Source organism: Neospora caninum, chromosome VIIb, assembly GCF_000208865.1.
Source record: "Neospora caninum Liverpool complete genome, chromosome VIIb".
In the NCBI taxonomy this organism is placed as follows: Eukaryota; Apicomplexa; class Conoidasida; order Eucoccidiorida; family Sarcocystidae; genus Neospora; species Neospora caninum.
The window spans coordinates 2,715,770-2,743,113 of NC_018394.1; the positions used below are offsets into that span (position 1 = coordinate 2,715,770).

A 27,344-nucleotide genomic window follows, 5' to 3' on the forward strand; every position below is an offset into this window, starting at 1 on the left:
CAGGCGAGGAAGGCGGACAGTGCTTCCTAGGTCTCGAAACGCCCAACGGGGCTCGAAGGAACTCTTTCCCTCGTTGAGATAACTCATGCTTTGTCATCAATAACCCCGTAAATATTCGAATCTCTTATGCACATCAAACATCCATTGCAGATCCCAACACTGCCTGCTCCGCTGCGCTTGTGCGTCCACGCAGCACCACCGACTGAGAAAAGGACATGCATGCGTGCCAGAAAGGCGTCTGACCGTCTTCGTCCGCCACGGCAGCAACGCCGCCTCGATCGAGGGATACCCGCCCCCGCACATCTAGCGTTCGTATTTTCCTAGTCTTCCTTTCATCCTCGGGTTCTCCTTTAAACTGTCTCTCAGGTGGCCCGTACCCGAAGCGGCGGCTCGATGCCAATCTCAAAGAACAGGGGGTCTGTCTCGGGGAACACGACGCCAGCGAAAGATGCCGAGACACGTCCGAGAAGGCAAACGAAGGGCCAAGCGAGAGCGAGGAAAGACGAGAGGAGAACAACGAGAGCTGATCCCACGAGAAGGAGAGACAAGGAGGAAGCAGAGAGAGAGACCCACACAAAAGACACAAGGCCAGGTGCGGAGAAAGAAGCAAGACAAACGAGGGATAAAAACGCGGCCGGACAAGCTGGAGGCGGACCCGAAGGCAGGCGTGCGGAGTCCGGAGACAGTGGAGTCGCGCGAAACTGGAACGAGTGTGGCAAGGCGTGAAAACGACGCACCTGTGCCTGGACGTGCGTGGGATGCTGCAGCTGCATTTGCTGTACGGCTGCACGCGCCAAGCGTCTGTCAAGGTAGAGTGAACTGAATTCCTCAAACGTCTGCGAGGTGTCGAGAAGGCCTCCTTCGCCCCTTTTCCGAATCACTTTGACGACGGAGGAACCAGAGGCTGAGGAGTCCGCTGGGGGAGAGACCGGCTCGGATCCTGGCCCCTCCCCGCTCTCAGTTGAGTCTTCCGAGGCGGGGGGTTGCCGCGCTCGACTTTTTCTAGACTTCTTCCGCTCCTCGGGTTCCTTTACCCTCCCATCCGCCTCGGCGTCTGCGCAGGAAAGGGCGTTCTCTGAGCTGTTATCCTCGTCATCCACACGCTCGTGCTTAACGCCCTGGGCGTCGCCTTTCCTCTTCTTTGCTTTCATCGGCGCCGCTCCGTCTGCTTCCGCCTTCTTCCTTCTCTTGCCGCTCTCCTCGCCGGATCGCGCGTTCGCCGAGGCCTGTGCTTCGTCTGTTCCCGTTGAGTCCGCCGGCTGCGTCTCCATTCGCTTTGCTTCCCGCGCCTCCTGAGAGCGGCTCTTGGACCCAGCCCCGCTGCGCTTCCGCTCGTTTTCCGGGATCGAAGAGGAGGCGTCGGAAGTGGGACAGCCTTCCTCGAGTACGCCGCTCGAACGCGTCATCTTGGGCGTGAGATAAACGAGGAAGAGCAACGGCAAAGGGGAAGGAAGGAACGGAAAGAAAGCAAAGGAGGGAAGGGAGAGGATAGGGAACAGTCCCAAAGAGGGGAGACAAAGGAAAGAGGTGATAGATTGAAGAAGGCGCGAATGATCGAGCGGTTAGGCCTACGCAAATTTGTCACGATATTAAACTGTCGATTTAAAAATATCCGAGGTAGATGCATGCATGTACGAGAGATGCACGCAGAAAGAAAAAAACACGTCTCCGAGGCACGGTTCGCACGTAGAAGGAGAGATCAAAACGGACAAGGGACAGCGGGCAGCGAGGAGAGTGGGGAAGAGAAAAAAATGGGTATTTTAAAAGTTTTTTGTCTCACGACGAAGCACGAGATAGGCTGTTCGCGCGCTGTTGTGGGGCGAGAACGGAGGGCGCTTTGACCACCAACCAAGGGAAAAGCGGGAAAGGCGGGAGTCTCTGCCTTCCCTTCTTCGACTTTTCCTCGAACTCGAACTACTCTCAAGTGTGAGTAGCGTCTTTTTTAAAAATGAAAGGGGCGGGAAAACGCGCGTTTCCTCCTGCTCTTCCGCGGTGATCTCCACTTGACTCTCCGGGGCCTTTCCGTGCATGCACTCCAGCGCCTGCGCATGCAGCCGTTGCCGGGCAGCAACAATCGACGCCTCAAGGCGCATGAAAGAGCCTTCTCGATTCGCCGCGTCTTGAAAAGCCCAAATAAAGTCGAGAATGCCTCTGCTTTGCAAGATTTAGGCGTCTTCAACACTTTGCTCAACCTCCGTTCGCAACGGGGAAAACCCCAGCGTCAGTCCGAGACAAAACTGAGGTGGACGGACACTCAACACGGTGCGGACGACGCCGCTCGTGCCTGGGTTTGACTGTGGGCTGTTTGTGGAAAGGAATCGCCGCGAAAAAGTTTTCTGTGTTTTCTTTTCGTCACGATTCTCTGTTCCTTTTGGAAATTTCAGATTGTGCTATCTCCACTTCCTCGAAATTTCTTTGCAACTCTCGTTCCTCAGGGACGGCGAGGCCTGCGAGCTTGCCGCCCTGCTTCCTGCTACACCTGCGCGTGCCCACGTCGGCGGGGCTCGGAGATCGTTTCTGCGAAGAGGCAAAACTCCGCTTTCTTCGCCAAAATGTGAGACGGAAACTGCGCTGGAAGGTGAGCTAGGAACAACTCTTTTTCGCTTTCATCGGCGCACGCAGTTGCTCCCAGCGTTAGCTTCTTTCTCAGAAAAAGGAGCGATCTGAACGAAAGCCGAACGAGAGAGAAACATGCGCACAACGATGGGAAGAATTCTTGTTTACCCGGAACTCTCAGGGGAACGTCCGTGTCCAAGAAAGGATTGCCAAACATCCAACCACCAGCAAGACACCATGGCTCTCCCGTCTGCCTCCTCGTTCATTTCTTCTTCTTCTTCTTCTTCTTCTTCTTCTTCTTCTGCTTTGTCTTTGCCGAGTTCTGCTTCGAACCCCATCGCTGCGCAGTTTTTTTGCCAGGTGTCTTCTCCCTCTGCTGTCTCTGTTTCCTCTCCTTCGTCCTTTTCTTCTCGCCTGGAGGGCCGCAGCGCTGCACCAGCTGAGTCCCCCGTCGGCAGACCTCGAGAGCTTCCTCTCAGCAGTGCGCGTTTCAGCGGGAGGCGCGCCTCTCCACAGACCCGCGAAGGAGAAGAGCTGCGACAGACCAGCCTGGCGAAACACGGAGAAGCCGGAACCGGGGGAGGTCGGCGAGACCACGACGGAAAGCGTGGCGGAGAAAAAGAGAGAGGGCAAGGAGAACAAGGAAAGCAAGGAGAACAAGGAGATCAAGAACACGACGACGGCGTCTGCCTCTTGTGCAGAAGCGATGATGTTGTCAAGCAGTGGGGAGTTGCGCCCGTCGCTTCGTTTTCGTCGTCGACCGTCCATGCGGGTGGTTTCTGGGAAAACGCGTTTTTCTCAGTCGCGCCGGAGGACCGGCGACCGTTGCTGTTAGGGCCCTTCTCGGACGAGGCGTTCGGAGGCGCGCTAAGCGAACTGACGGTCGACGGACTGGAGACGAAAATGCGAGGCGAGCAGAAGCAGCGGGTGTCTGTCCACGTCGCGAGCGACAGATGCCTGAACTTTGCCGAGAAAAACTTCAAGTACGAATTCCTGGATTTCTCGGATTTGGTGCGTCGAATCCGAGCCCAAGTCCGGGGCGAACGAGGGGGAAGCCGCAGCTCACACGCAACGGGAAAAGGCGCAATCGCCGAAGGCGCGGGCGACAGCAGGCAGGACGGGGAGGCGCACGGTACCGAACCTCGTTGTCTCGCGTCGTTGAGCGAAGACTCCACATTTCGTCGCGAGTTTTATTATTTCCGATCTCTGGGACGACGGCCGGCGAAGGATCCTTCGGCGCTCTCTGCCATGAGTTCAGCCATCGCGGCGAAGTTCCACCTCCCACCGGGGCTTCGAATTCAAGATGCGAATCCGCCGACTCCCTCGTCGCGGTGTCTTTCCTCTTCTCCCCAGCCTTCTGCCTCTTCTCTGCCTTCGTCTCCACCGACCTCTCTTCAGTCTGCTTCCCGTTCGTCAACGTCTTCCACTTCTTGTTCCTCACCTTCCTCTTCCGATTCTTCTTCCGCTTCTGTTTCTTCGACTAACGCGTTTGCGGCCCTCTCGGCTTCTGCGCGGTCTGCGGAGGCCGTCCCAGGCTCGCCCGTTAGCTCAACTTACCCCCCCTGCTGCGTGGCCACAGCCCTCGGCGCGCCTGCTTCGCGGACTTTCTCGGGACAGCCTCGGGTCTCGGCGCTACTCGAAAAAGAAAGGCATGCAGTCGGGTCAGCCACAGAAGTTGAGAAGCGTCTGTCGACGAGCGGCGCTTCGCTCGCTTGTGGCAAAACGGTTCTGAAAGACGTCGCAGCCTCCCCCTCTTCTTCCGGGTGCGCCGTTCCTGCGGGGGACGAGACCGAATCGGCGATGGAGATAAGTCGACGGACCGTTTCTGAGGGGCCGAAAGAAGGTTGCATGCGCGGGGAGATCAAGAAGAGAGAAGCCGGGGAGACTGCCAGGTGCTGTGGAGAGGACGCGATGAGGCGTCGGGGAAAACGCGCAGACGAGAAGAACAAAAAGGAGAAGAAAGACGGTGTTCAGGCCGCAGGACGCAGAGACAAAGATGAGCATCTCTCTGACTCGAGTGTACGGCTCGAAGAACACTCGACCGTTTTGCGCGTGGCGCAACCAGGAGTGGAGCTGTGGACGCACTACGATATTCCAGACGTGAGGCAATACAGTTCGGCATCCCCCAGGACGACGCCGACGTTTTGGTCTTTCTTTGGTTTGGCGACTCACACATAAATACAGGCAGATGAGGCGAGGTTCATTTTATGCATGTGCCAATACCTGCAACGCAGATACAAACGTGTGTTTGTAAACGATGGATTTGCACCAGCCTCGTTTTGTCTTTTCAAACCATGTTAAGCTTGTTGGGTGTAGCTGGCCTTCCGCACCCAGTGTGGAGCGCTCACGCTTCTTTCTTTTGCGCCCTTCCTCTGAGCAGAATTTCCTCGTTCAGATTTCCGGCTACAAGCGGGTCTTCCTCTTCCCTCCTTCGACAGTCAACAGGCTGGGCATCCGCGGATCCTCGTCGTCGATTAAGGTGAGAGGCGAGAGCAGCCGAGGACAGACTGGCTGGGGAGATCGTGTGAACGACTCGGAAAAGGCATCTCTCGAAACCAAAGATAGATATACGACAAACATTGGAGCAAGGCACAGCAGAGAAAGAAAGCAAAACGTAGCAGAGCACAAGAAAGCGAACAGATAGGAGAGCAGAGACTCTGAAAGAACTTGCCGCAGTGACGTAGGAGCTAAGCAAAGAGAGAATCTCGGCTGAACGACAAATGTTTAGATAGACGCCGTGGATGCAACGAGAGTTCCTTTTTTTTATCGCCGGTCGCTTCGTCGAAATGATATCTCCATCTTGCGCTGAAACGCTGCTCCTGTTCTCGACCTGTCTTCTTGCGACTCGCTTCTCTGCCGTTCCGTCGCTCTGCGCTTCGCTCGTACCGGCGTAAACACGCCACTTCGAGGGCTGTTCTGATCCTTGAGCTATCGTGCGGGTCTGTGTCTCGACCCTGGGCAGAGGCTGAGTGACACGCAAGGCACGATGTTTCTCAGGAAGTCGTCCTCGCTCTTGCACTGCGACAAACGGAGTCAAACACACACGCAAGGAAACGCTGTCTGGCCCCCGTCGCTCGCATCCTTTTACGGTCTTCTTACGATATGCTCGGGGCCTTTTCTGTGTTGTCAGGGACTCGTGTCCGGCTGCGCAGATTTCGCGGCGTATCCCGAAGCCTGCTCGGCTTTGCGCGAGGCGTCCTTCGTTGATTTGACTCCAGGATCGATTCTTTTCCTCCCTTCTCGCTGGTTGCATGGCGTCTTCATGGTCCCCGCTGTAGCCGATCTCTGCGCGCGCTGCCGGTCCTATTTAAAGCACCTCGACTCGCGACGTGGGGCGCCGGCGCCTTCGAACGAGGCGAGAGACTCCGCGACAGAGGGGCGAACGAAAATCGTTCCGGAAGCTTCGTCTCGTGAGGCAGCGCGCGGCGAGATTGACGCAAGCTGGGAGCGGAAAGAGTGTGAGGAACCGGAGAGAGGAGACCAAGGGTGTGCGAAAATTGTAAACGTCAGGACTGAACTCGGACGCAAAGCAGAGAGTGACACAGAAAGACACACAAGGACAAGGATGGTACAGGAAGAGATGGAGACGGACGCAGAAGGCCACGAAACGGAGAAGGCTGACGCGTGTGTGTCGATCAACGTCTTTTTCTATGATCGAACAGTGCCAAATGCCGACGTCGTGTACGCAAAGAAGGATATCTATGGAAACAAGGTACGCTTTTCAGGAGTCAACATCCGGGACAGAAACGGAGGGCGCGAACGCCTAGGCCGCCAGCGGGATTGTGCCTCCGAGGAGCCTCACCGCTTCTTGTGTCGCATGGACAAAACAGAGCAACACTGTTTCTCTGTTAAGGGATTCGTCTAGTTGGTTGTCTCGTTCACTCTGTTTCTTTAACGGCGCAAGAAGATGAGATGGTGACAGGCATGGCGGAGCATTCCACGTGCCTCCGTGACGACGCGAACCCTTCGAAGTGCTGGGCATCTCCTGGGATGGGGAAGGCTCGGTCTGCTGTGGGAGGCGTGGAGGAGCAATCGCGGCAAAAGGATGGAATACGCAACAGCGACTATTGGTGTGCGTGACGTGAAACATCCCGGTGAATCTCGTTTGTCGAAGAAAAACGGGGTTGCTAAACCGAGACAGCAAAGGGCTTAATTATGTCGTAACGTTGTTATTACGTTGACCTCGGATCACTATTCCAGTGTTAGTCCAACACGTTTTCTGTAGAGTAATAATAACTCTGCTGATCATGGACTACGAAAGGGAAAGGGGCGTTCCCGTATGGAGCGTCGAAGGGGAAAGTGTTGGAGAGCAAAACATCGGCAAGCTTCACTCCATCTCAACGACCGAAGGCGGCGATCTACGGCTTCGTTTGCGTCGTTCTGTCTCAGCGCTGTGTTCCGTCGTTCTCGTCCACTCGGGATCAGTCCCATTCTTGCAGGATAAGATGCTTCCTCCAATTTTCTCCTGTAGTTCTTTCTTGAGGTCATCGTGCTTGTGTGGGCCAAGCAGACGCAAATGGGACACCCGACGAAGGAAGACCTCACGGCTTTGTTTCTGATTGCCGTTCGCTCTTTTCACTCAGTCCGCCATCATTTCCTTCTGTCTTTCCTGTCCCGTCGAACAGGATCCTGAGGTCTACGACCAGGCGCGAACAATCGTCGCCCAACAGCTCGTTCCAGTAAGCGTTTCGAATTTATGCCGTGCAGAGGAGCTATCTGCAGCGCCGTATGCTGAGAATGTGTGGCGATGGCATCTGCCGCTGAGGTGGTCCGCGGTGTTTCGGAGTTGGAGAACTGTCCTGTATTTCGTTTTCTATTGCTACCCAGCAGTTCAGAACCACTCCAACCCCGTCCTGAAAGACTCGGTAGCCCTGCGCCTTTGCTTAGGGCTACGTGCTTTTCTGCTGTGCACCTTCTTGCTACCGGCTTTCGGTTCCGTTTCACACCTCGTCTCATTTGACAGCCGAGTGTGTTTCGCGGGATTTCGGCCGTTTCCTTCAGGCGCTCTCGTCCCTGCCCAAGACGGCGGCAGCCTTTTATCTGCGCAAGCTCTCAGTGGAGCTGCTGGACCTCGCGACCGCCATGGAAAGCAAGGGGAATCCCCGGGAGCCCTCCCCCCCCCCCCCCCCCGGGCTTGAGTGGGATATAGCGCCTACACGAAACAGGCATTGCTCTGATGGTCTAGGAGAATCGCCTGTGGAATTGCTTGACGGGGCAGAATTGGGAATGCAGAGTGGGCGTGCTGTACCTATCCTTCCGGTGCGCTGACGCTGTTTATGGGTGTATAGCCATCCACTGGTTCGTTTGGTGGTGCTCGTCCATTTTTGAGTTCACTTTTGCTACGAGATGCCAGCCGATGATGAGTATCGGTTCGTACTCACGCTGAACAGGGAACAACTCATCTATCCTTATACGTATCTATCTATATATACACATATCTTCGCGTCCGGTTCCGTATATTGATTCATGCTCACGCGTCCGTCAGGTACTGGTCCTTCGAGCGCCGCAGATACTCGGGGAGTCTCCATCCCCACGCGGGGCGCTGAGGGGATGGATCCCCCAACGCCATTATGCACCGTCTCCTGAGACATGTTCTTGAAGAGGAAACTGCCTCTGTTTTTCCAACCGTTTACCGACAGCGGGAGTGTCTCGGTTGACGGAAGCTTTTACCACTTTGACGAGCCAAACTACGGGTCATTACTAACGCTTGACCAGAATCGGTCGCTGCAGAGTTCCCTTTGCACTTTAGGTGTGGCCACACACATTCACGCAGTGGGTGTCTCTCAAGCTGCCGGTCAGAATCGGCGCCCGACGACCTCTCCGACTCTCACTTAGCCTTTAAGCGTCTGCCATATCAAAATACTCGTGCATAGCGATGACAGCTACCAGCTTACGCTGCACAGAACTATGTCACGCGGCGGGCTGTGAGCACCTCTGCAACACTACAGAGTTGCCGTTTAGTTAGGGCTGCCGGAAGACAAGTTTCGAGAAGGGAATTCTACGTGTGAGTCGCCGTGCAAGCAAACGTTCTTTTGCCCCGACAGAGCTTCCGCCCAAGGGTTGTGGTAGTCGCTTTGCCACGCGCGGAGCCTGGCCATCGGCAGCGCATCGAACCACGCAACGTCCAGTGACGTTTGTGGGCAAGAAAGAAAATAACCAAAGTTTTTTGGATCTGTAGCTGTGTCAGCGAACCGCGTTAGGTCTGGTAAACTTATCGTCCCGAGTAGTTTCCCCATAAAATGAGTGGCCCCCAGCAGTTCTGGAAGAGCAGCCGCAAAATGGACGCACGCCCAGCTGAGCTTTGCCGAGAGAACAGGAGCATCTCACGACGGTTAGAGGCTAGGAATCATAAGAGCGCGCCTCCCCAACGAGACGGTACGCTGCTAGGGGAGCAAAGGAGCAGATAATATGTGAGCAGTGATGGTATGACGCATTATCAGTAGGCTCACAGAAACGCCCGCAGCACATCGAGGGCACGTCAGCATACGAGGTGAGATTGAAGTGGTTGCTATGAAGTTATCCTTCGGCAAAACGTTGACAGTGACACGGCGTCCACGCAGCGAAGAAATGTGCAAAAAGTGAATACGATTCAGGTCAGCACCACAGACGTCACATGAAAATTTCTTTTCTCACGGAATACAAGGTGCAGATTCTGCTTTCTGTGGTTGTCAACAGGCGTGGTGTTCTGGACTCCCTAAGTGCAAGGTATTTCAAGGCGTAGCTTGCAACGGGCTGAGGATAGTAACACTCGATAACGCTCGTGTGCATTTGAATGTTGATCACTACAACATCTGGCAAAGGTTCGGCGCAGATAATCGCTACACTGTGGAGAGAAAATGTGCAGCCACGGCCACGAACGTAAAAAGCTGAACGGCGTACACCTTTCGAAATTACAATCACTTCCCGGTCGATCGCCACATAGACACATTCCCTGCGAGCAGGACGCACGCTCAACTTTTGGTGGCGTCAGGGCGGCTCGGGCACCGACGACTGGTGTTTGGCTTGGGGCACATATATCACGCCTTGACCCCCTAAGGTTCCAGATGCAAAGTGACACGAATCTTGTCTCATTGTCGTCCAAGTGTTGGACCGCCGCCGGATATGTTGCAAACCCCGCAGGTCAGCACAGCAGAATGGGCATACAGATAATAGTAATCTATTCGTGAGGAACGGGTGCTCATCTGGAGTCAGACAGCGGCTAGCTGCCAACCGCGTGAGAGCGTGTTTAACTTTCCCCGTTCCCGTGGCCACAAAACTTCTCCCGATGACGCGTAGCGGAAACGCGACAAGCACTGCAACGAGAGGTGAGACATAACGTCAACGAAGCTAAACGCCTGTTTCCCTGACCATGTGGTTCACCCCGTGATTCTGCTGCAAGATGATTTTCAAGTGATTTTTTGCTCTGGCTGTGGACTCTTGCTGAGAATCAGAAAGAGAAGGCGAGATGTATGATCTTATGAGCGTAGCCAGGACCAACAGACACTGGACTGTTGTCCGGCTGACGCCATCCCACACAACTGCCGCGTAGTGGAAACCCCCTCGATCGTGACCATCGTTTTCCCGGAGTCGAAAGCATCGGTTGGGTTCCGTAGTTTTCGGGTGTTGTTTCCCCGTGATTATCCGCGAGTCGTTGCTATTCGTTCGTCTTAGTTGTTTTCGTTGCCACATTACGGGTTGTTTCCTACCAAAATCGGGAATTGGAGCCTTCTCGTTTAAGTACGTGCGTTTATGTTGATCTTTTGTCAATGTACAGTCTACTGCCCCACAAAGATGGGCATTAAGTCCTTCTCTTTGCCACGCCAGCAGCCACAAAAGACTCTCGTTCGTCTGAGTCGTGGTGAATCCTTGAGTCGGGTGAGGATTCCGTTCAGCCTTCCAGGTGGAAGGTGACCTTTGGTACGGCACTGCCCTTCAACTTTTTCTGTTCTCCAAAGTGGGCGATTGAACTTCACAGCTTTCTGGTCACGTGGAAGTAAACGAGTTCGTTCCTCTGAGTGAAAGTCATTCCCCCGGACGATGAAACATAGCAACAAATGAGGAAAGGGTCGGTACACATTCAGTTCGACCTGTTCCCATTTTGCCTGGGCTCTGCAGTAAGATTCGCTCGACCGTTCCCGTCTCTATTTCCGATCCCTGGAGAGGTTCGCTCGTAACCTCGTGGCTCGTCATAACCGGTGAGGCATGTCAACACCAGAAATGAAATTGATGCCTCTGCTCCCCGGTTGGGCTGTTCCACGCAGCTGGGCAGGCGAGTGGAGGCAAGAGCCAACCGCTTGTCGCCACACCCGGAGCCCTTCGTTGCGTGAGAAGACGCTATTGGTCGCATTGTATTTCTTTGCCTCCGGATTCCCTGGATTCTGTTCACATGAATCCGAAACCTCAAGGACACACGTACAGAGAGAGGAAGCGCGTTGGGTTGCGGCGGAGGATGTTGGACCGTTCCTCTCTGGAAAGTTGCGTACGACAACAGGTGTCGTGACTCCAACGGGGGTGCCTGTGGCGGACTTGTTCACCGTCTCCCCGTTAGAAACTCTGGATGCCCCAAGAGCCGAAATGGTCTCAAAAACAGTGGAGGCTGGTGGCGCGACAGCAACCCCAGGTTCACCACTTGGCACACCTCCTCAGTTACGGCGGGGGGCCAGTGACTCTCAGGGGAATGATATGCCTCCCGAGAAGCCCTTCGACCTGTCGCCTTTCCTCAAGCGTGGACCAGATGGTGTTGCTGTCGGGAGAGTATCCGAAGACATGCGTCAAGAAGGAGACCCCACAGATATAAAGACACCGGAAACCCCAGTGTCATCCGAGGGCTCGCCATCGACAGACACCTTTCCTGCAGCCGACCCCTTTGGGACGGCCTCAAAACCCGGTGCCGGTGCTGAAAAGGTCAGCAATCCTGGACCCGTCGCTGCCGCAGAGGCTGACAAAAAGTCTGAAGAGCGACACTTGAGACCTCAACCTTACCCAGTCGGTGTTCCGGTCCCTGTCCCTTATTTTGCTGGAGTGTATCCTGGCGTGCCGCCTGTCTCCGTTGCCCCAGTACCGGCTTATCCTGGACGAGTGGCAGTACCCCCTCCTTTTCCACTCTCACCGCTCGTCGCTGGACCGACAGTTACAGCGCCGCCTCCTGTCGTCGGACCCATCTCCCCAGCCGCCGCCGTAGCAGCACCTGTGATGTATGGACCGCCCACAGTTGCTCCTGCAATCATGCCGGCGGTCCCAGCAGCTGCCGCTCCCCCCGTACAGCAAGTGACGGTGACTGTTACTCCAGCAGCCCCAGCCCCTGCTCCATTTCTTGCGTGGGTTGTACCTGCTGCACGGTAAGGATGTGTTTTTGGCATCATTTTCAACTCATGATTCTCGGCCGTTCATCCAGCGGTTCAAAGCAGCCACAAAAAGGTGCACTGAAGGAACGCCGAGAGGAATTCTGGCCGATGCAAAAAGATATCAGACAGCTGGGGACGAAGCCACTGCACTGCGTTCAAAATCTTTTCTGGTGTCAGCATCCAGCCAGTGTAGCTCTGACGCAGGTTTCGTACCAAGTATGAGACGATCGTAGCACGCATGGTTGGTGTTTCAACGACGACACAGTATTGCCTAGACTTCTTGGACCTTCGGCAGTCGCGCTACCGCTAATGGATGACCAATTGCGGTTCGATGTGCCGTCGGCCATCTCTCAATAGGCGTTCTAGACAGCTACCATGACAGAACGCGCAATCAACAAAATTTCCGGCGCAGGTAGACGCGCGCTGCGGCGTCCAGAGATCGCCAGTTGATGCTGACTATGTAGGCATTCCAGTTTTATCTTTTGGCTGACAGTCTGAAGTGTAATTTTCCGTTGCTTTCTGGTGGTACAAAGAGCGACAACTTCGCCATCTTTCCTGGAAACAAGAAAATCACTCATAGTACTGTACCGGGGAGACATCGACAAAACCTCCATGTTCGGATACGGCGGTGGTCGTGTGCACGTCGCTGAGTTTATCCGTCAGTTGTTGGTTGATGCGGTTTTGACCACTTTCGCTCGAGACACCCGGCAGAAAGCACATCGTCTAGAGAGCTCACCCGTGTCTGCTTGAAGCTATAAACCGGCACGAAAGTCCCACCGCAGCTGTGTGTGTGTGTGTGGCCTTCCTTCTTCGTCAATTTGTGGATATACATGTGCCATGCTACTCTGTGCCGTCCGATACGAGTGAAAATGCAAACCAACTCACGCCACTGGATACCTCCAGCATCTCTGGGGGAGGCCGCATGCCTCTCCGGTCAGAGGAAGCCCACGACCGGACGTTGCGCCTTCGCGTCTACCGCAAATCACGTGTTCTGGATAGTGCCCTGGACCAGAGCGGAGCGGTACAAACCATGCGGCACTCCACCGAAAAGCTGCGGCTTCAGTCGTATAACCGCAGAAGTCCAACTGACGAATCTCATCAATTTTCAGAGAAGGGACTAGTGGCCGTATGAACGGGAAATGTTGTGCTTTAAACGGAAACAATCTGCGACACAAATCGTCCACGACTCACAATTCGCGGCATATCAGACTACGCACGAGTAATGACGAAAACAGAAACGCTGAATCTGACATTCGCTTCCATGAGGTATTCGCATGTATACTGCGGTTTGCGGGTGACAGAACATGAAAAATACAGCAACATCGCATGTTGCACAGATAGACATTGAATGCGAGAAGACAGCCGACGTCGCCCTGCTGTAGCTACTGCATGGCGGGGGACGAATAACGATGGTGAGAAAAAACGGGGAGCGGGAGTCCGCAGCGACGTGACCAACCTGGGCACAAGTTTCGCGTTTGAACGCGTCGCTCCAGGCAATCCGTACAGAGAGTCGAGACAACGAAATGATGGAGGAGACTAACACTGAATGGCGACGAAAAGGGGCGTCGCAGCAGGCTCGCAACCTGGCCTGATGTTTCATCTCTGGTCTCCCTACTACTTCGATACATAGAGCAGTTATCCACCTGCAAACCATTGGAGGAGCAAGGTTACCTACAAATGAGCGCACTAGAAGGGTGATGGACCCACTACACTTGGATGGCCCCTCATGTCCTTTTTCAGCGGACGCAACACACATCACACCACATGAACTGACCGGGATTCCCGCTGTATGTACACGAAAAGACTAGAACAGCTGTACACCTACGTTTCCACTGACACGGGGCACGCGGCATCGTGCATGGGTGGCCAAATTCGATTGCCAGGGAACACTCCAACAAGGGCCATGTTTCCTCGCTATACGCGCGCAGGCTCTGTGCCTACAGCGTTTCCAAACGCATCCATCCACTCGTAGCGCACAAACGTGTGACGCCATTCATACTTCACCACCGCCCAGGAGGCAAAAGTCGCAAAGCAGACAAGAGTCGGGTTGGAACACATTTCTGTGTACAGGGACATCTACTCTCCGGGCTACAACCCCAGACCCTGCGGATGGACCAGATAACATGTCTCGTGCCTGTGTCGCAACGCCCAGCGTGTAGCACAGGCACACACCGAAGGATCTCACGGCCGTTTCGGGCGCGATGCCTCTGCACACGTCGTCCTCTGGGAACGACAGGGAGGTTCCCTCCACCTGTCTGTTCCCTGTTTTCGTCACCCGCAAAACGTGAAGCAGCGACTCCGCTGTAACGCCCGCATCCCGTGAGTCGCGCACCTGGTGCTACACCCCTTTTGCGGTCGCGCTCTCGAAAAAGACCCCTCTCTTTCTTCTCAGCCCGTCTCCCGCCTTGCAATCTGTCGCGCTCTCGCCCTCGCTTCACAAAATAGATCGACTGCTAACTGAGGCGGGAGTCCCACTCGGTCATCTGTACGGACTCGCACGTGCGCTCGCGTTGAGTCCCAGCACCTTACACTGCACTTGGAAAGCTCGCCTGCGAGACAATCACCCTGATCGCCTGTGCGTCAGCTTCGGGAGGCTCGTGGACGTCCATGCAGCGCGGCGTGTTGTCACCCGTGGGAGGGGACTGCGTGTGTCTTCCGCTTTCCATCATGCGGATGACCGACGAAAACCGCCGTCGCTCCACGGGCGCTCTGCGTTCGTCCTCGGCATCCTCTCGCCTATCCCAGAGCGACGGTCGAGCCCTGAGGCCTGTGAAGCCGTGGCTGTCCTCCTGGGGTTCCCGCCGCACCATCTCGCGTCCCGTGTCGCCGCCGCCGGCCCAGCCAAAGTAATCGTCGTCGTACTTTTGTGCTGCGTCTTTCGCCTTCTCTGGATCCGCGTCGGAGCTAGTGGAGCGGGACACACGCAGGTCGGGTCCCCCCCGCGACAACGAGCTGCTGCTCGACTCGGATCGGCTTCTGGCCCCAAAGGCGAGGACATGCCCCATGCCGGAGGGCATGCAGTTTTGCGGCCGAATGAAAAGAAAGCACGGCCGGAAACGCGACAGCCGGAACTGCTGTTCGTCGAGAATGCGCAGAAGCTTCTCCTTGTCTTCTTCCAGCACGAGACCTTTCTGCGCTGTGTCCTTCACCAGCTGAACATAGCAAACACGGAGACACATCCAGGAACTTCCCCAAATCGCCTCCGCCCCGCAAGCGACACAGGCAATGTGCCACGAATGCCGAGAGAAACGGGTTCATACTGGGTCCGCCAGAGCAAGGCCAACGCGCACCAGACGTCTGTGTGAACCGGGCGCGGAGAACAAGGGAGGGGAGGCGCGAACACTACAGGCAGATGCTCAACCAACGAAGCACCCGCACGCGATGCAGCGACCGCATGCGGACTTCCCTAAGATACGGTTCAGGCCATGACCAAGTGCCTTGGAAGTGAAAGGCAGTCGACGAGCCGTGGAGAAGGAAAAAAACACAGGTTGACAGTCTCGACACACGTGGGTAAAAACAAGTCATCAACACGCCTACACAGCCAAGCACGTATACATATATATAATGCATAGGGAGGCATTTCGACTTTTGCCGTGCGTGTCTCGAAACAAAACCTTCTACGTGTATTTCGTAAGGTCGAAGACAAAAACCCGATGCCGTCGACTATTCACGCGTCGTGGATTTTTGAGATGTTACCGTGTGATTTGGTTCGTACTCCTGTCGGCGAACAGGGTTTTCGGTCACAGCCCCTGCGCAGCGCCGCCTGAGTTCCCGTTCTCTGCTCGATTCGCTCTCGCCTTTCTTTTTCGTTTCCCGTACCTTTGTCTTTAAGTTGAGCAGGAGCGTCGCCGCAATTTTGCAGATTGCGACACGGAAACTGTCTGGGTAGCAGTCGCGAATGTACAGCACGAAGCGCTTGGCGGAAAGAATCTGGCGGTTGTAGCTAGCACTGCAGGGAGAGGGGCACGTGGAGACCAAGTACGCACATGCACATGCGATGCGGCTGGATGAAAGGGAAGCGGAGAGAAGGGTTGTTTGGAGAAGGCGACGTGGGGACACGGAACCGATGGTGGGGAGCAAACGAACTCAGCGGAGAAGGAAAGGACACCAGCACATCCAAGCGATACAGTGCGACTGTTTGCTTCTTCCCGCAACGGCCTTCTTCGCGCGGCCCGGAACAGTCTTCCGGGAGACTTACAGCAGTTCCTCGCCCATAAGTTGTTGCATGTTTTTCCCGCCCTTTTCCAGCAACTCTTCGTGGACGTCCACGAATGCGAGGATCTGCTCCAGGTCACTCTGACACGCTCCGCTGTTGAGGAGCGATCGCATGAACGCAGACGGGATTCGCCGGCCGCAACAAAAGGGCGCCGCTCGGAGGCCGCACCAGCCCTGCTGTTGCTCTTGCATGCAGTGAAGGCGAGACTGAAGAACGCTCCACTCATACTCAAAGCCCGTGAGGGTCTGCAAAGAGCCAACGGAGAACACGACAACGACACCAGAAAGACCATTTTTTCGGCCCGGGACCATAGGCAGCCCTTCCTCTTGACAACAGCCGCTCCTAAACAAAACGAGCGCAGCTATGCTTTCCTATTTGTTTTTCCTTCGGCGATAGGGGACGCAACCAGCTGCGCGACAGATCCCCTCCCGAGTCGGAAAGCAAACCGGAGCGAGCGGAAGACCCGGTCTACCGTTTTTTCTGCCCCCCAGCGCTTCGCGCCTCACCTGGAGAGTCCTCTTTTTCGGGCCGCGCTTGCTGCCAGCCTCTCCAGCGCCATGCTCATCCTCTTGCAGGACTTCCGCCCAGGCGCGAATCGGATTCTGTCGAACTTTTCCAACGGCGAAATCGTTGCTGAGATCCAACGAGGTGTTCAAGCTGAGCAGCGCACTTCCGCCGATGCAGTTCTTGTGGTACAGCCGGTGATACATTTCTCTGCATGCGTTGAAAATCATCAAATACAGTTCACCCTCGCGTTCTTTTCGAAGCACCTTGCGGCGGCTGCCGCGTCGTTGCGTCGTCTGGGGAGACACCGTCCGGACGCCCCGCCCGTCTCGACGCGGCGACGACAACGAACCGCGACGCGGCGTTGCTGGGATCTGCGGAGAGCGCGGAAACGACACAAGAGAGAAGCGAGAAACGAACGCGTCTCAATCGGGTTTCGCTCCGCCTCTCGGCATGTCACCCGCTGGCCGGGGGCTTGAAACGAACGTGCCGAGGTGTGTGTTTGGAGAAACGAAAGCAACGTAGGAAAGCGACACTCGCTTCGCCGGCTCTGTTTCTCACGCTCTTTGGCAAGCGCAGGCCAAGAGCGCTGCCCCAGTGTGCCCCAGCTGTCTCCCGCTTTAGATTTCACCTCGTCTCCGCATGCGGTCGCCCGTTGTGCACCCCCTCGTGCCCTCAGTGTTGGCTTACCTCGAAATAGCTCTCCGAGCTCCCGAGAGAAAGACTTCGCTTCAAATCGGCGAGTCGCTCTTCGTCGTCCACGCTCTGTCCGCCTTCGCTGCGCGTGTCTCTCCCCGCGAGAGCGCCCGAGCCCGGCGGGCTCCAGTGGCAGGCGTCGAAGTCTGTGGATTTGGATCTCTCGCGGCCTTTTTGTGCTCGCAGCACGGGCCGTCGTCCTCGAATCAGAAGTCGCCTTTCCTTCTCGCCCGCCTTGCCTCTTCGCGCCCACGCGGATCGGCGGGGCGCGGCGTCACCTGCGGAGGCGCGCCGCAAAGACAGACTGGACGCGCTTGGCTTCCGCGCCTCTACCGCCTTCTCGCCCGGAAGCTCCAGAGGCGGGACAGGATGCGGGGCCTCCTCGCTGGCCGCCGCGTCTCCATCCGTCGCCTCAGGCGCAGATGCTTTCTCGGAGACCTGCATCGCGAGGGCGCCGCGCGGGGCGTCGAGACGACCGCTTCCGTCTTTTCCGCGGTCTGTCGCCGTTTCGTTCCGCTTTTCCATGCGCTTCGCCAGCAGCCGCAGACCACGTCGCCCCCCGTCGCCGCCCTGGTCAGGCGACGGTTCGCCGGTTGTCCCACTGACTGGAGCGTGAACCACTGACGGAGGCGTGAGGGACGTGTGACGGTACGCCTCTTCTCTCTCCTTCTCTTTCCTCTCCTTTTCACCCTTCGCAAGGCCGTCTGGAACCCCGAGGTCCCCTGGAGACGACGCCCCAGCCGGCAGCTCTTTGTCGCCCGGCGCCCCCGTCCGCGGGCTGCCAGGCGGAGACAGGAAATTCAACCGAGACACGTCTGACCCCCGACGACTCCGGTGGTGCAGGTGAAGAAGCGAGTGCATGCGCTGAGTCGCGCCGCCCTGAGGAGCAAAACCCGTACACAAAACAGAAACGAAACACACGCTGGAGAACGCCCGAGGTCCGTGCGGCCACCGCCGTCAAACGATCCCCAAACGCACCCGCTTCATAGCATGAGAGAAAGGTATGCAACTCGAACACAAAGATCTATCTATTTACCTAATATATATATATATATATATATATATGAGAGAGAGAAGCGTCTCATAAAAAGCGTTGCCACGTTGCGTCCGTTTGCGACATTCTCTAACAGGGGAAAGAAGGGACAAGCGGCATGGCACTAAAAAGGCCGAGACCGTCGTTCACGGGCGGGCGGGCACAGGGTACATGTGCTGCCACATCTCCCTCCCCGCGCGCGAGTCTGGCATGAACTCATAACCCTTCGCAAATCGGCCTTGCACACAAATCTCACGACGGGCGCCGGGCGTTCTCGGGCGTCGCGTCTCACCTTCTTGGCTTTGGTTTTTCGCTTCTGGAAGCCTGGAACGAGGTCTTTGTGGTTGAAGACCAGGGTGGCGTCAGTGTCGAAGCGTTTGGGGTCGCGGCCGTCGTCATCGGACTCGTCTTTTTCGCTGGGTCTCGGGAAGTCCTGGAGAACGTCGTCTTCTTCTCCCCACTCCTCCGGCCGCTGCGCGCCGTCGTCAACCTTCCGCATGCCCAGCAGGCCTTCCCCAGCGGTCGATCCGTCGTCTCCAATCTCCTTCCCGTTCTTCGCCCGCGGGCTCGGGGAGACGTCGCCGCCAGTCCGACCTCCGATCCCCAAGGCCGCCATCGCTTTCCGCTTCGAGGCAAAGACCAGCGGCGGACCCAGCCAGCCGGCTGCGCGCGCCTTCTTCTCGCCTGCAGAGTCTTCGGCCTCGCCTTCCTCGCCCTCGTGTCTCCTGCGGCGGGAGTGCAAGAGCGAAGTGTGCCCGCGCGAGAGAACTGCGGACGGCCTCTCCTCCCCGTTGCCGTCGAGCACTGCATGCGTCCGCAGGCGCCGGAAGCGCACGGTGTCAAACAGGGCATTCGCCCACCCCACCGGCCCGACGACGTGGCGGCTCTCCCTTCCTTCGCCTGCGTCTGCCGCCGCGTCGGCGCTGTCGCGCTTGGGCGCAACTCGGCCGTCGGCCTCGCACGCCAGCCGCTGCGTGCGCATGCTCGTCAGGCGATACAGCGGCAACTTCGTCTGCGGGTCCTCGCCCTCGACAATCACTTCCACGGGCTTGTTGTCCAGGCCGTCTGTATCCGACCCCGACGAGGACGGCTCGGAAGCGTTCGCCCTCTTCTCCCCGTCGTCCTCGCCCCGCCGGCTGTGAAGCAGGCGGCCGCGAGGCCGCCTGCGCCTGGAGCCTGAAGCAGCCGCTGCGGCGCCTGCCGTCGCGCTCTCCTCGCCCCCGTTCTTCGCGCCTGTCCCCCCGGCGCTTTCCTCCATGCGGCCAATCGTTGTCGCGTGCTCGATCAGCCGGAGGTTGAACTTGGGATCGAACGAGGAGCCGACGCCGATGCCGCCACCCAGCTCGGGCTTCAGGCCCTGCGACAGCGCAGCGAGCGTGTGAGCCTGCTTCTCCTGACACAGGGCACACAAGCAGGCGCAAGCGGACGAGCGAGGTGAGCACTGGACCACCCCGCCGATCTAAAAAAAATCGTGATGCCTTTTTTTGCTACGTGGCGAGCAGTGTGTTTGAGACTCGCTTTTACGTGCGCGCTAGGCGCGCACGTAAAAGCTGGCGCCGTTTTCCCCTCGGGGTGCGCTCACCTTGTGGTAGTTTTTCAGTCGGGTCTCCGTTTCGTCGATGGCGCGCACCCCCTCGCGGTGGGACGGTCGCGGCCCGACAATCGAGCCCCGGTGGGAGATCGACTCGCCCTCGCCCAACCCCACCGGCTGGCTGTAGAAGACGCCTGAGGGAGCCTGCGAAAGGACAGGCGACTGGTTGGAAGTGTCGGCCTCGGTCGGGAACGCTTGGCTTCTGACGGAATATCGGGGAGAGATCGGCGCAGATTCGACAACTCGCTCGTTCTCTCTGGAGCCGAGAAAGGTGCTCGGCGGAGCGTCGGACATCGGCCCCTTCTCGTCTTCGTACGCGCCTCGACTCTGCGTCCGCTTCTCCGCGTCTCTGTCGCTGTCCCCGCCAAACGCAGCCGCGCCTAGGGCGCCCTCGCCCCCAGACACCGCGGAGACACCTTGCGGGGTCAAGAGAACGCTCCCGCTCGAGCGGGGCGGGGCGAGGAACATCGACCTCTCCCCGCCCGACCGCGACATGGCCCGGCCCATGCTTCCCGAGCCCTTGAGGCTGTCTTTGGCCACGCCGTGCCCCGACGAAGCCCCAGAGAGGAGCCGCGGATCCGCCCCGGTGCTCGCGTAGGTCATGTCGCCTGCCTCGCGCCCTCCCAGAGCCCCACCACGCTCGCCGTCTCGCTGGTCGAGCGCCAGCGACAACCCGCCGTGCAGCGCCCCACTTTTGTCTCTCTCGCCGTCGCGTTTTTCCTCGTCTCTGAGGGCGTCGCCCTGTTCCAGGGCCAGCGTCGCGCGCGCCTCGGGCGGCAGCACTGCCGCCGTGGCCATCCGCTTCACGACGGTCATGGCAGGCCCCGTCGAGTACGCCGTGGGGACAACCCAGGTGTTGAACGAAGCCTCGTGGAGACAGCTCAGCGCCACGCTGATGTCTGGCGCCTTCAGGTTCAGATTGCCGAGCCTGTCCACTTTACGCCAACCGAGCGTGGGGACGACTTTGTCCGCGTAGACCAAGACATCGGTGCCTGAAGCGGAGGGGCGAAAAAAGGAAGGGGCGAAGAGAAGGACCGGAGACACAGCGCTATCCACACGATCCGAAGCCACGAGGAAAAGTTGAAAGGGAAAAGGAAAGGCCTGTCGACAGACGAGGCCAAGCCAAACTCAGCAGAGGGCGCCGTATGCGAACCGAAACGCGCGAGAGGAAAACAGAAGGAAAAAACAAATTCTACGGAGGGGGACGGGGAGGTCGAGGGCACAGCTACGCAACGAACGCGCGCAGAGTGGCGGAGAGGCGAGCAGAGTTTCCGGGAGACGATGAGACATGGAACCCCGAACGGAAACCAAAGAGCGGTGTGTGTGTGTGTGTGTGTGGCCACAGCGACACCGGAGGGCGGATGAACAGAAGAGATTCGGTTGACGAATAGGACCGCGATGGAACGAAACGAGCTGAGCGGAGAACGCCGCTGCAAGCGCGCGGACGAGGCTGCAGAGACGGCATGATGCAGAGGGGATGCTAGCCAAGAGCCAGCGCGCGGAGACAGTCGGGGCAGGGAGACTGTACCTTTGAACAGCCAGTGATTGTTGAGCGCCTGTTTCTCTTCCATGTACTGGTAGTCGATCATCTTCATGACCGCCTCGAGGTACACGCGGCGAAACGGCTTCGGCGGGTACGGGTTAAGCCACCGGTAGAGGAGCTCAAAGGTCATTCCGTGGACGACGAGGATGAGAAAGACACTTCCGGAAATGAAAAAGGACAGAGCCTTCGTTAGCTCGCTTTCCAGATTTCCGTCGCGCTCGATGCGCAGCCCCAGCGCCAAGACAATGCCCCCGCGGAGGCCGCCCCAGATCAAGAGAACCGCCTGCAGGCGACGCAAAGAGAGACACGTGCACGTTTCGCGTCTCCCCCAGAGCGCGCCTCTCGACTGTGTGCGCTCGCGCGCCGCCGGCAGCAGCTCTCAGGGGGACAAACTGTCGCCAGACGTTCTTCACCAGGCCACGTGTCCCAGCAGGCTCCCACAAACACTCCTCCGAATGTCGGCAGTCCTCATACGACGGTGGAGGTCGTCTCGGGATCGTGTGATGCGAGTCAAAAGTGTACACTCAACCGAACAAGTGGAACATGCCTGGGCATGAACGCGGACAAACCGCAGTGGAGACGGTTTCGCCAGAGACGGAGCAAGGGGGGGACGGGGCACAGCGACTTCGTCGCTGGTCGCGAAAGGGTCCACGAGAACCCAGCACGCGGAGGCTTGGTCGGATGGTTTTGACGTGTGTCTGCTTGGAGCCGGAGAGATTCGGCGGCACGCGGCAGAGAACGCCTCTTCCTCACGCGATGCATCGCACAGATGGCCCCGAGATTCCCCGGCGGCGAAGGCAAAGCGGGCCTCGACGAAGGAACGCGACAGAGATACGGCACGGGGGGGGAGACACAGTCGACTTCTTTCTCGCGGGGCCCCGCTCACCTCTTTGCAGCTGAGCCCGTAGCCGGTTCTTCGTAGGAAGGGCGAGAAAAGAGCAATCATGAAGATTCGTGCGACGTTGAGGTAGATGTACGTGAGGAACAGGTGCATCCAGAACTCGCCTCCATCGGTGCGGTGGAAGACCGAGCTCATCATCCCATATGTGACGATTCCGCTGATAATGAAAATTGCGCAGTTCGCCATGAGGCCCAGTCCTGGACAGGCAAACGGACACACAGCGAAACTCCGGCGGGCACTTCCGGCGCTCCTTCCAGTTCGTCGCCTGCCTGGGGCTAACGTTTCTCTCGCGCCTTGTTTGCCTCAAGGACACTGCCTGCCTTCTCGGTCCGCACCCCGGCCGCGTTCCACCCGCCACACATTGAAATTGCTTTCGCCGATTTGCGAGCCTCTGCCGGCGACACCGCGCTCATCCACACAGTCGAGAATAAGACGCTCCTCGAACGCGTGGACTGCGAATATCCATATGTCCGTAAAGATGGACTTGCATATGTATAGAGCGAGAGGGATAGACGGATAGAGCGGGGTTACCACATACCTACGCAAATACACATATATATATATATATATATATATATATGTATAGATATATAGATATATAGATATATAGATATATAGATATGGATACATGTGGGTGTACGCTCCGGCTTTCCGTCTGTTTTCATGAACCAGCTGGGCTTCGCTGTGGGCGGCACTTGAGGTCTGCGGTGTCGCCGTTCTCTTACCTTCGACAAGAGTGTGGTGCTTCAGTTGTGCTTCGCGGTCGAGAGCAATGTGGCCGTAGCTTTTGATGAAGAGGCCGTAGCAGACTGCTGTCAACGGCCCCGAGAGGCTGAAGGCGACTTCCGCCACAAAGTAGGCGATGTAGCAGACAGTGATGACGGCGAGGCACTGCGTCATCGGGTACTTCCGGAAGCAGTTCAGCCAGAGGTAGACGCCGAATCCGAGGAAGCAGCCGAGGGCAGGCCCCGCAAAGAGCAGTTTCATGAACATTATGAACGTCGACAAGGGCGTCTCCGACACACCTTGGAGCAGGTAGAAGAAGAACTGAAACAAGAGCACTGCGGAACCGTCGTTGATGAGCGACTCGCCTGAACAGTGAACAGCGCGGTGCGAATCGCACCGCCGAACAGGCGGAGACAAAGCGGAAAACACACGTGCATCGATCGTTAACCTACGCAAAACGCGTCTATCGGCACTGGCGACTCCACATACAATCCCCTAGGCAGACGCCTAGCCCCAGACACAGGTCTATGCCTGCACGCCCCGACAAAGAGGGCTGCGTCGTTTCCCAGTCCAGTCCCACACACGTGCAGCCCTGAGTTGGACACACATCGGCAGAGCCACGAGCACTTCAGTCGCTTTGCGTTCGACACCACACGCTGCGGCTTCTGCGTGTTCGGAATCCGCGCCGCTTCAGCGACTCTGTCGTTACCAAAAAACGAGGGGTCAACGCCAAAGTGATGTGGAACCTGAAAAAAGCTCTCCGCCTACCATCGAACATGGTGCAGAGCTTGTCGGAAGCGTTCACGGCATTGAGGACTGACAAGACAGCCACGGGGTCTGTGGATGATAGCGTCGATGCGAGGAGAAACGCGGCGGTTAGAGGGCTCTGATCTCCACCTTCTGCCGCCGGCACATACTGCTTCATATAGGTGTAGTAAAACATCACACCTAGAATGCCGACTTGGACAGCAACCTGAGCAGAAAACGGAGGCAGCAAGCAAAGCGGGAGCGTCGAAGAGAAGAGCGAAAGACGGACGTGCACGAGCTCTGCATGCGCCGGGGCGGCTGCGTGGGTATCGCCACTGCGTCGATCCAAAATGGTCTTGCCACGGACGGCATCCGAAAACCCGCACATCGACACACTCGCCAGACCAGCGAGACGTCCGCCAAAAATCGCCGGGAGGCACAAGCGAGCAACGCGCAGCGGATGACGGAAAGCCGCATACGCCAACTAAACTACACTTGTATCCATATATATATATATATATATATATATATAATATATGCATGAATATGCGTGTCTTTCATGCACATGTGCATACATAAATATATGGTTGTTTATATATGGACGACCTTCGAGGTGAGGGGGAACAGGAGGAGAGTTCAAAGTGGGCTACTGAACTGCGTTAAGGCACCACGGGCGCAAGCGCGCAGGGGCGAGACGTGGTGATGTGGCGGGCGGCTTGCATCAGGAAGCCGTCTCGCGTGTGTTTAGCTCCCCAGTTGTTTCCCTTTGGCGTTTTCGCGTACTCCCAAGACGGCCAGCAGCAGTCCGCCAGCAAGAAATCTCTTAAACTTGTGCCAGTTGATGCTTTGCGTCGCCTCGTAGAGGAGAATCGGCACGAGGACAAAGTAGACGACGTTGCTGTCGATGACGCGCATCTCGAGGATGCCGGTTTGCAGGGAATTGTGGCCAAGGAGCGGGACGTCGCCGATCCCCGTGTTGCTCGCCGCAGTGCGCGGCTCGCCGGTCGTCTCCGGGGTAGCCCCGTTACCTCCGGCGCGTTCGGAGGCGCTGGGCTGAGGCGGCAACAGCGCCGGGATGCTGGCGATGCCGTACGCAACCATGCCAAAGACAAACCAGACGACGGAGACGGGCGGCGGGTACGAGGGGATCTTGGAGACCAGCCACTGGAGGAAGACGGCGGCGAAGAAGAGGAAACAGAAGAAGGAGAGCGTCGACGCAATTGGGTTCTGCTCCATGGGCAGTTCTTTGCCATCCGGTTCCGGGAAGGCCGTCGGGTCGCCGGCGGCCGAGAGCAACCGCGTGTCAGCCTCGGTCGGCTCCGCGGTTAGCCGGCGCGGCCCCGCGGGCGTCTGGCGACTCGTCTGCGCGAAGGCGGACGCGGCATCCGCAGAGAATGTCGCAGGCGCGGGAGACTGCGCAGACTGGGGGAAGAGCTTGGCGAGAACCTGCTGAGGAGACGAGCTGAAGGACGCGTGCGAGCGCTCGATAGGTCTCCCGATGAGGTTCGGCAGAGCCTTGAACAGGAGCGAAGAGAAGATGAGCAGAAGAAGAGCTGTCACGGGCAGGCACGCGCGAGCAAACGAAAACTCTGTCTTCCCGGACGACCACGCCCGGCCTCGCGAAGACGCAGACGCGCACGGGGAAGAAGCGGAAGACGAAGGCGGCCGAAAGAGCTCCAGAGCATCCTCCGCGACTGCGCCGGAATTTTGTCCAGTCTTGGCGGGCGTCTCCCGCGAAAGATTCACTTTCTTCCACTCGACCCCCTCGTCAGTGTTTGTGTATTTGGCAGGCTCTCCGCACTCCGAAGAGCCGCGTTCCCTCTCGGATCCACACGTATCTCCACTCCCGATCCCCCGGCCGCCTGGAGGCGCGACCGCGGTCGGAGAGGAACAGGGAGACTCCTGGGCCGACACAGGGCGGCAGCCGCCAGCGGAAGGCGAATCGTCGCCTTCCTCGGCCTCGTCCCGGCCATGTGGCAGCGAAGAGGCAGAGCGCGCAGAAGGAGAAAGATCAGACGAAGTAGAGGGGAGAGACTTCGTCTCCTGGGAGTCGTCAGTCCCGTCTTTTTGATGCGAGGAAAAGGTGTACGGGAAACGAGAACACGAAATTGCGGCGTCCTCTTCGTCCCTCCCTATTTCTTCTTTTTCGCCGAACCAGCTTCCAGTTTCCCCTTCTTCTTTGTCGTCATCGTTGCTAACGGCGATACACCTGTTCTCATCCTGGGCCAGAAGAGGGAGCGTTGGGGCCTCGCGGCCTGCCGCAAGCGACCCGCGGTTCCCCATCCCCATCTCGTGCTCGGAGACTCTGTCACTGCTACGCGGGAGGAGGAAGAATATTCGTCGAGGAAGGAGGGTGACAAAAACGGATCGATTTGGGTGGGCGACTGACTGTGGCCAACCTTGGAAGACGGAAAAGGGACCGTGAGCGGAAGTGGGGAGGGAAGGAGGGGAGCAACCTCCGGGAACAGAGGCGCGTTTCTGTCTCTCCAGATCCTCAGCGCGTGAGGAAACCGAAACCCTCGGCGAGGTCAAAGGGACCGAGTTTTTCGCGAAGGAGAGGAGGAAAACGACTTGGGTTTCTTTCTTCAGTAGACGGCCACGCCTCCGCACGGGTCACGGAACCTGTCTTGTCCGTGCAGGCACAGGGCGGTGGGCCGCCGCATTTGCGTAGGCCTTTGCCAAAAACTTTGGGAAACAAAAATGGAACACGAAACAAACTGCCCGTCTCGCTCTTTCGCTTTGTCTCTGTGTCGCGGCGCTGTCGAGACAGTCACGCATGAAGGAACACGGCCGTCGAATCACCCACGGGAAGCAAACTGGTGGCCGAAGTCGCCAGGACAGCACGGAAGATCGGAGACGACGCGAGTAGACAGAAGGACGGGCAGCAAGAGAAATTGCGTTAGCGTCGTCGCCTTTTGCCCGGAAGGCAACTGTCCCTTTTGCCGAGCTTCTGAGCCGAGACGGCATTCAGATGTGGCCAGGCACACGTTTTCCGCACTTGGTCCCCCCCGCCTGCCGGCGTCTCTCACCCCAGCGGAGGATTCTCTCGCGTCCGGAACGTCCTGCGGAAATCGGTTCCTGTCCAACACGAAGACGCGAGAACTTTTTTGAGGTGCGACGCTCGGAAGCGCCAGTTTGGCCTTAATCTGCTTGGGACGCATGCATCGAGCAACGCGAAGCGCTTGCCCCGCTCTTTTGCCCCCGCCCGCCTCGCGGTCCAGTCTCTGCGCGGTTTTGTTGACTTCCAGGCGCGCCAGTTGAGCCGCTCCTGTTTGCTCGAGAAGTCTCGAGGTCATCCTTCTGCTCTGTCACTTCGGCTGAAGGCTCAAAGCGTCTCAACTCGGAAACGCGATCGGGAAAGACAAGTCTCGCTTCCTTGATGTGGCTGTTCTCGGGAACGGATTCCCTTCACTCCGCGCATCCCCCCGACGCAGCCTCTCCCAGCACGATCTCCACTCATACATCCTGCCCGGGTAATATAGAGCGTCGTGCGTGTACAGCGAGGAAT

General features: G+C 57.6%; 3 protein-coding genes across 3 annotated transcripts in view; 1 reads left to right on the forward strand and 2 right to left on the reverse strand.

Moving 5' to 3' along the window:
• Positions 1 to 1,406, reverse strand: part of NCLIV_027310 (putative ATP-dependent nucleolar RNA helicase) — a gene marked incomplete at both ends in the record, with an annotated part of 8,457 nt that extends 7,051 nt beyond the window's left edge. Inside the window, one exon of the mRNA XM_003882925.1 lies at positions 738 to 1,406. Within this exon, the coding sequence (XP_003882974.1) occupies positions 738 to 1,406 (669 nt within the window). The remainder of the gene's footprint in view (positions 1 to 737) is intronic.
• Positions 1,407 to 2,793: 1,387 nt separating this feature from the next.
• Positions 2,794 to 7,824, forward strand: NCLIV_027320 (conserved hypothetical protein; the record flags this gene model as incomplete). Its single annotated transcript, XM_003882926.1, has 5 exons — positions 2,794 to 4,656; positions 4,937 to 5,035; positions 5,687 to 6,268; positions 7,140 to 7,235; positions 7,558 to 7,824. 5 exons carry the CDS (start codon positions 2,794 to 2,796, stop codon positions 7,822 to 7,824), a joined length of 2,907 nt encoding a protein of 968 aa, XP_003882975.1.
• A 6,580-nt stretch (positions 7,825 to 14,404) lies between these two features.
• Positions 14,405 to 26,125, reverse strand: NCLIV_027330 (Eukaryotic Na+/H+ exchanger, related; the record flags this gene model as incomplete). Its single annotated transcript, XM_003882927.1, has 12 exons — positions 14,405 to 15,031; positions 15,699 to 15,828; positions 16,078 to 16,340; positions 16,602 to 16,973; positions 17,290 to 18,174; positions 18,621 to 19,721; positions 19,911 to 20,911; positions 21,448 to 21,745; positions 22,349 to 22,560; positions 23,089 to 23,454; positions 23,858 to 24,062; positions 24,620 to 26,125. 12 exons carry the CDS (start codon positions 26,123 to 26,125, stop codon positions 14,405 to 14,407), a joined length of 6,966 nt encoding a protein of 2,321 aa, XP_003882976.1.
• Between the last annotated feature and the right edge of the window lie 1,219 nt (positions 26,126 to 27,344).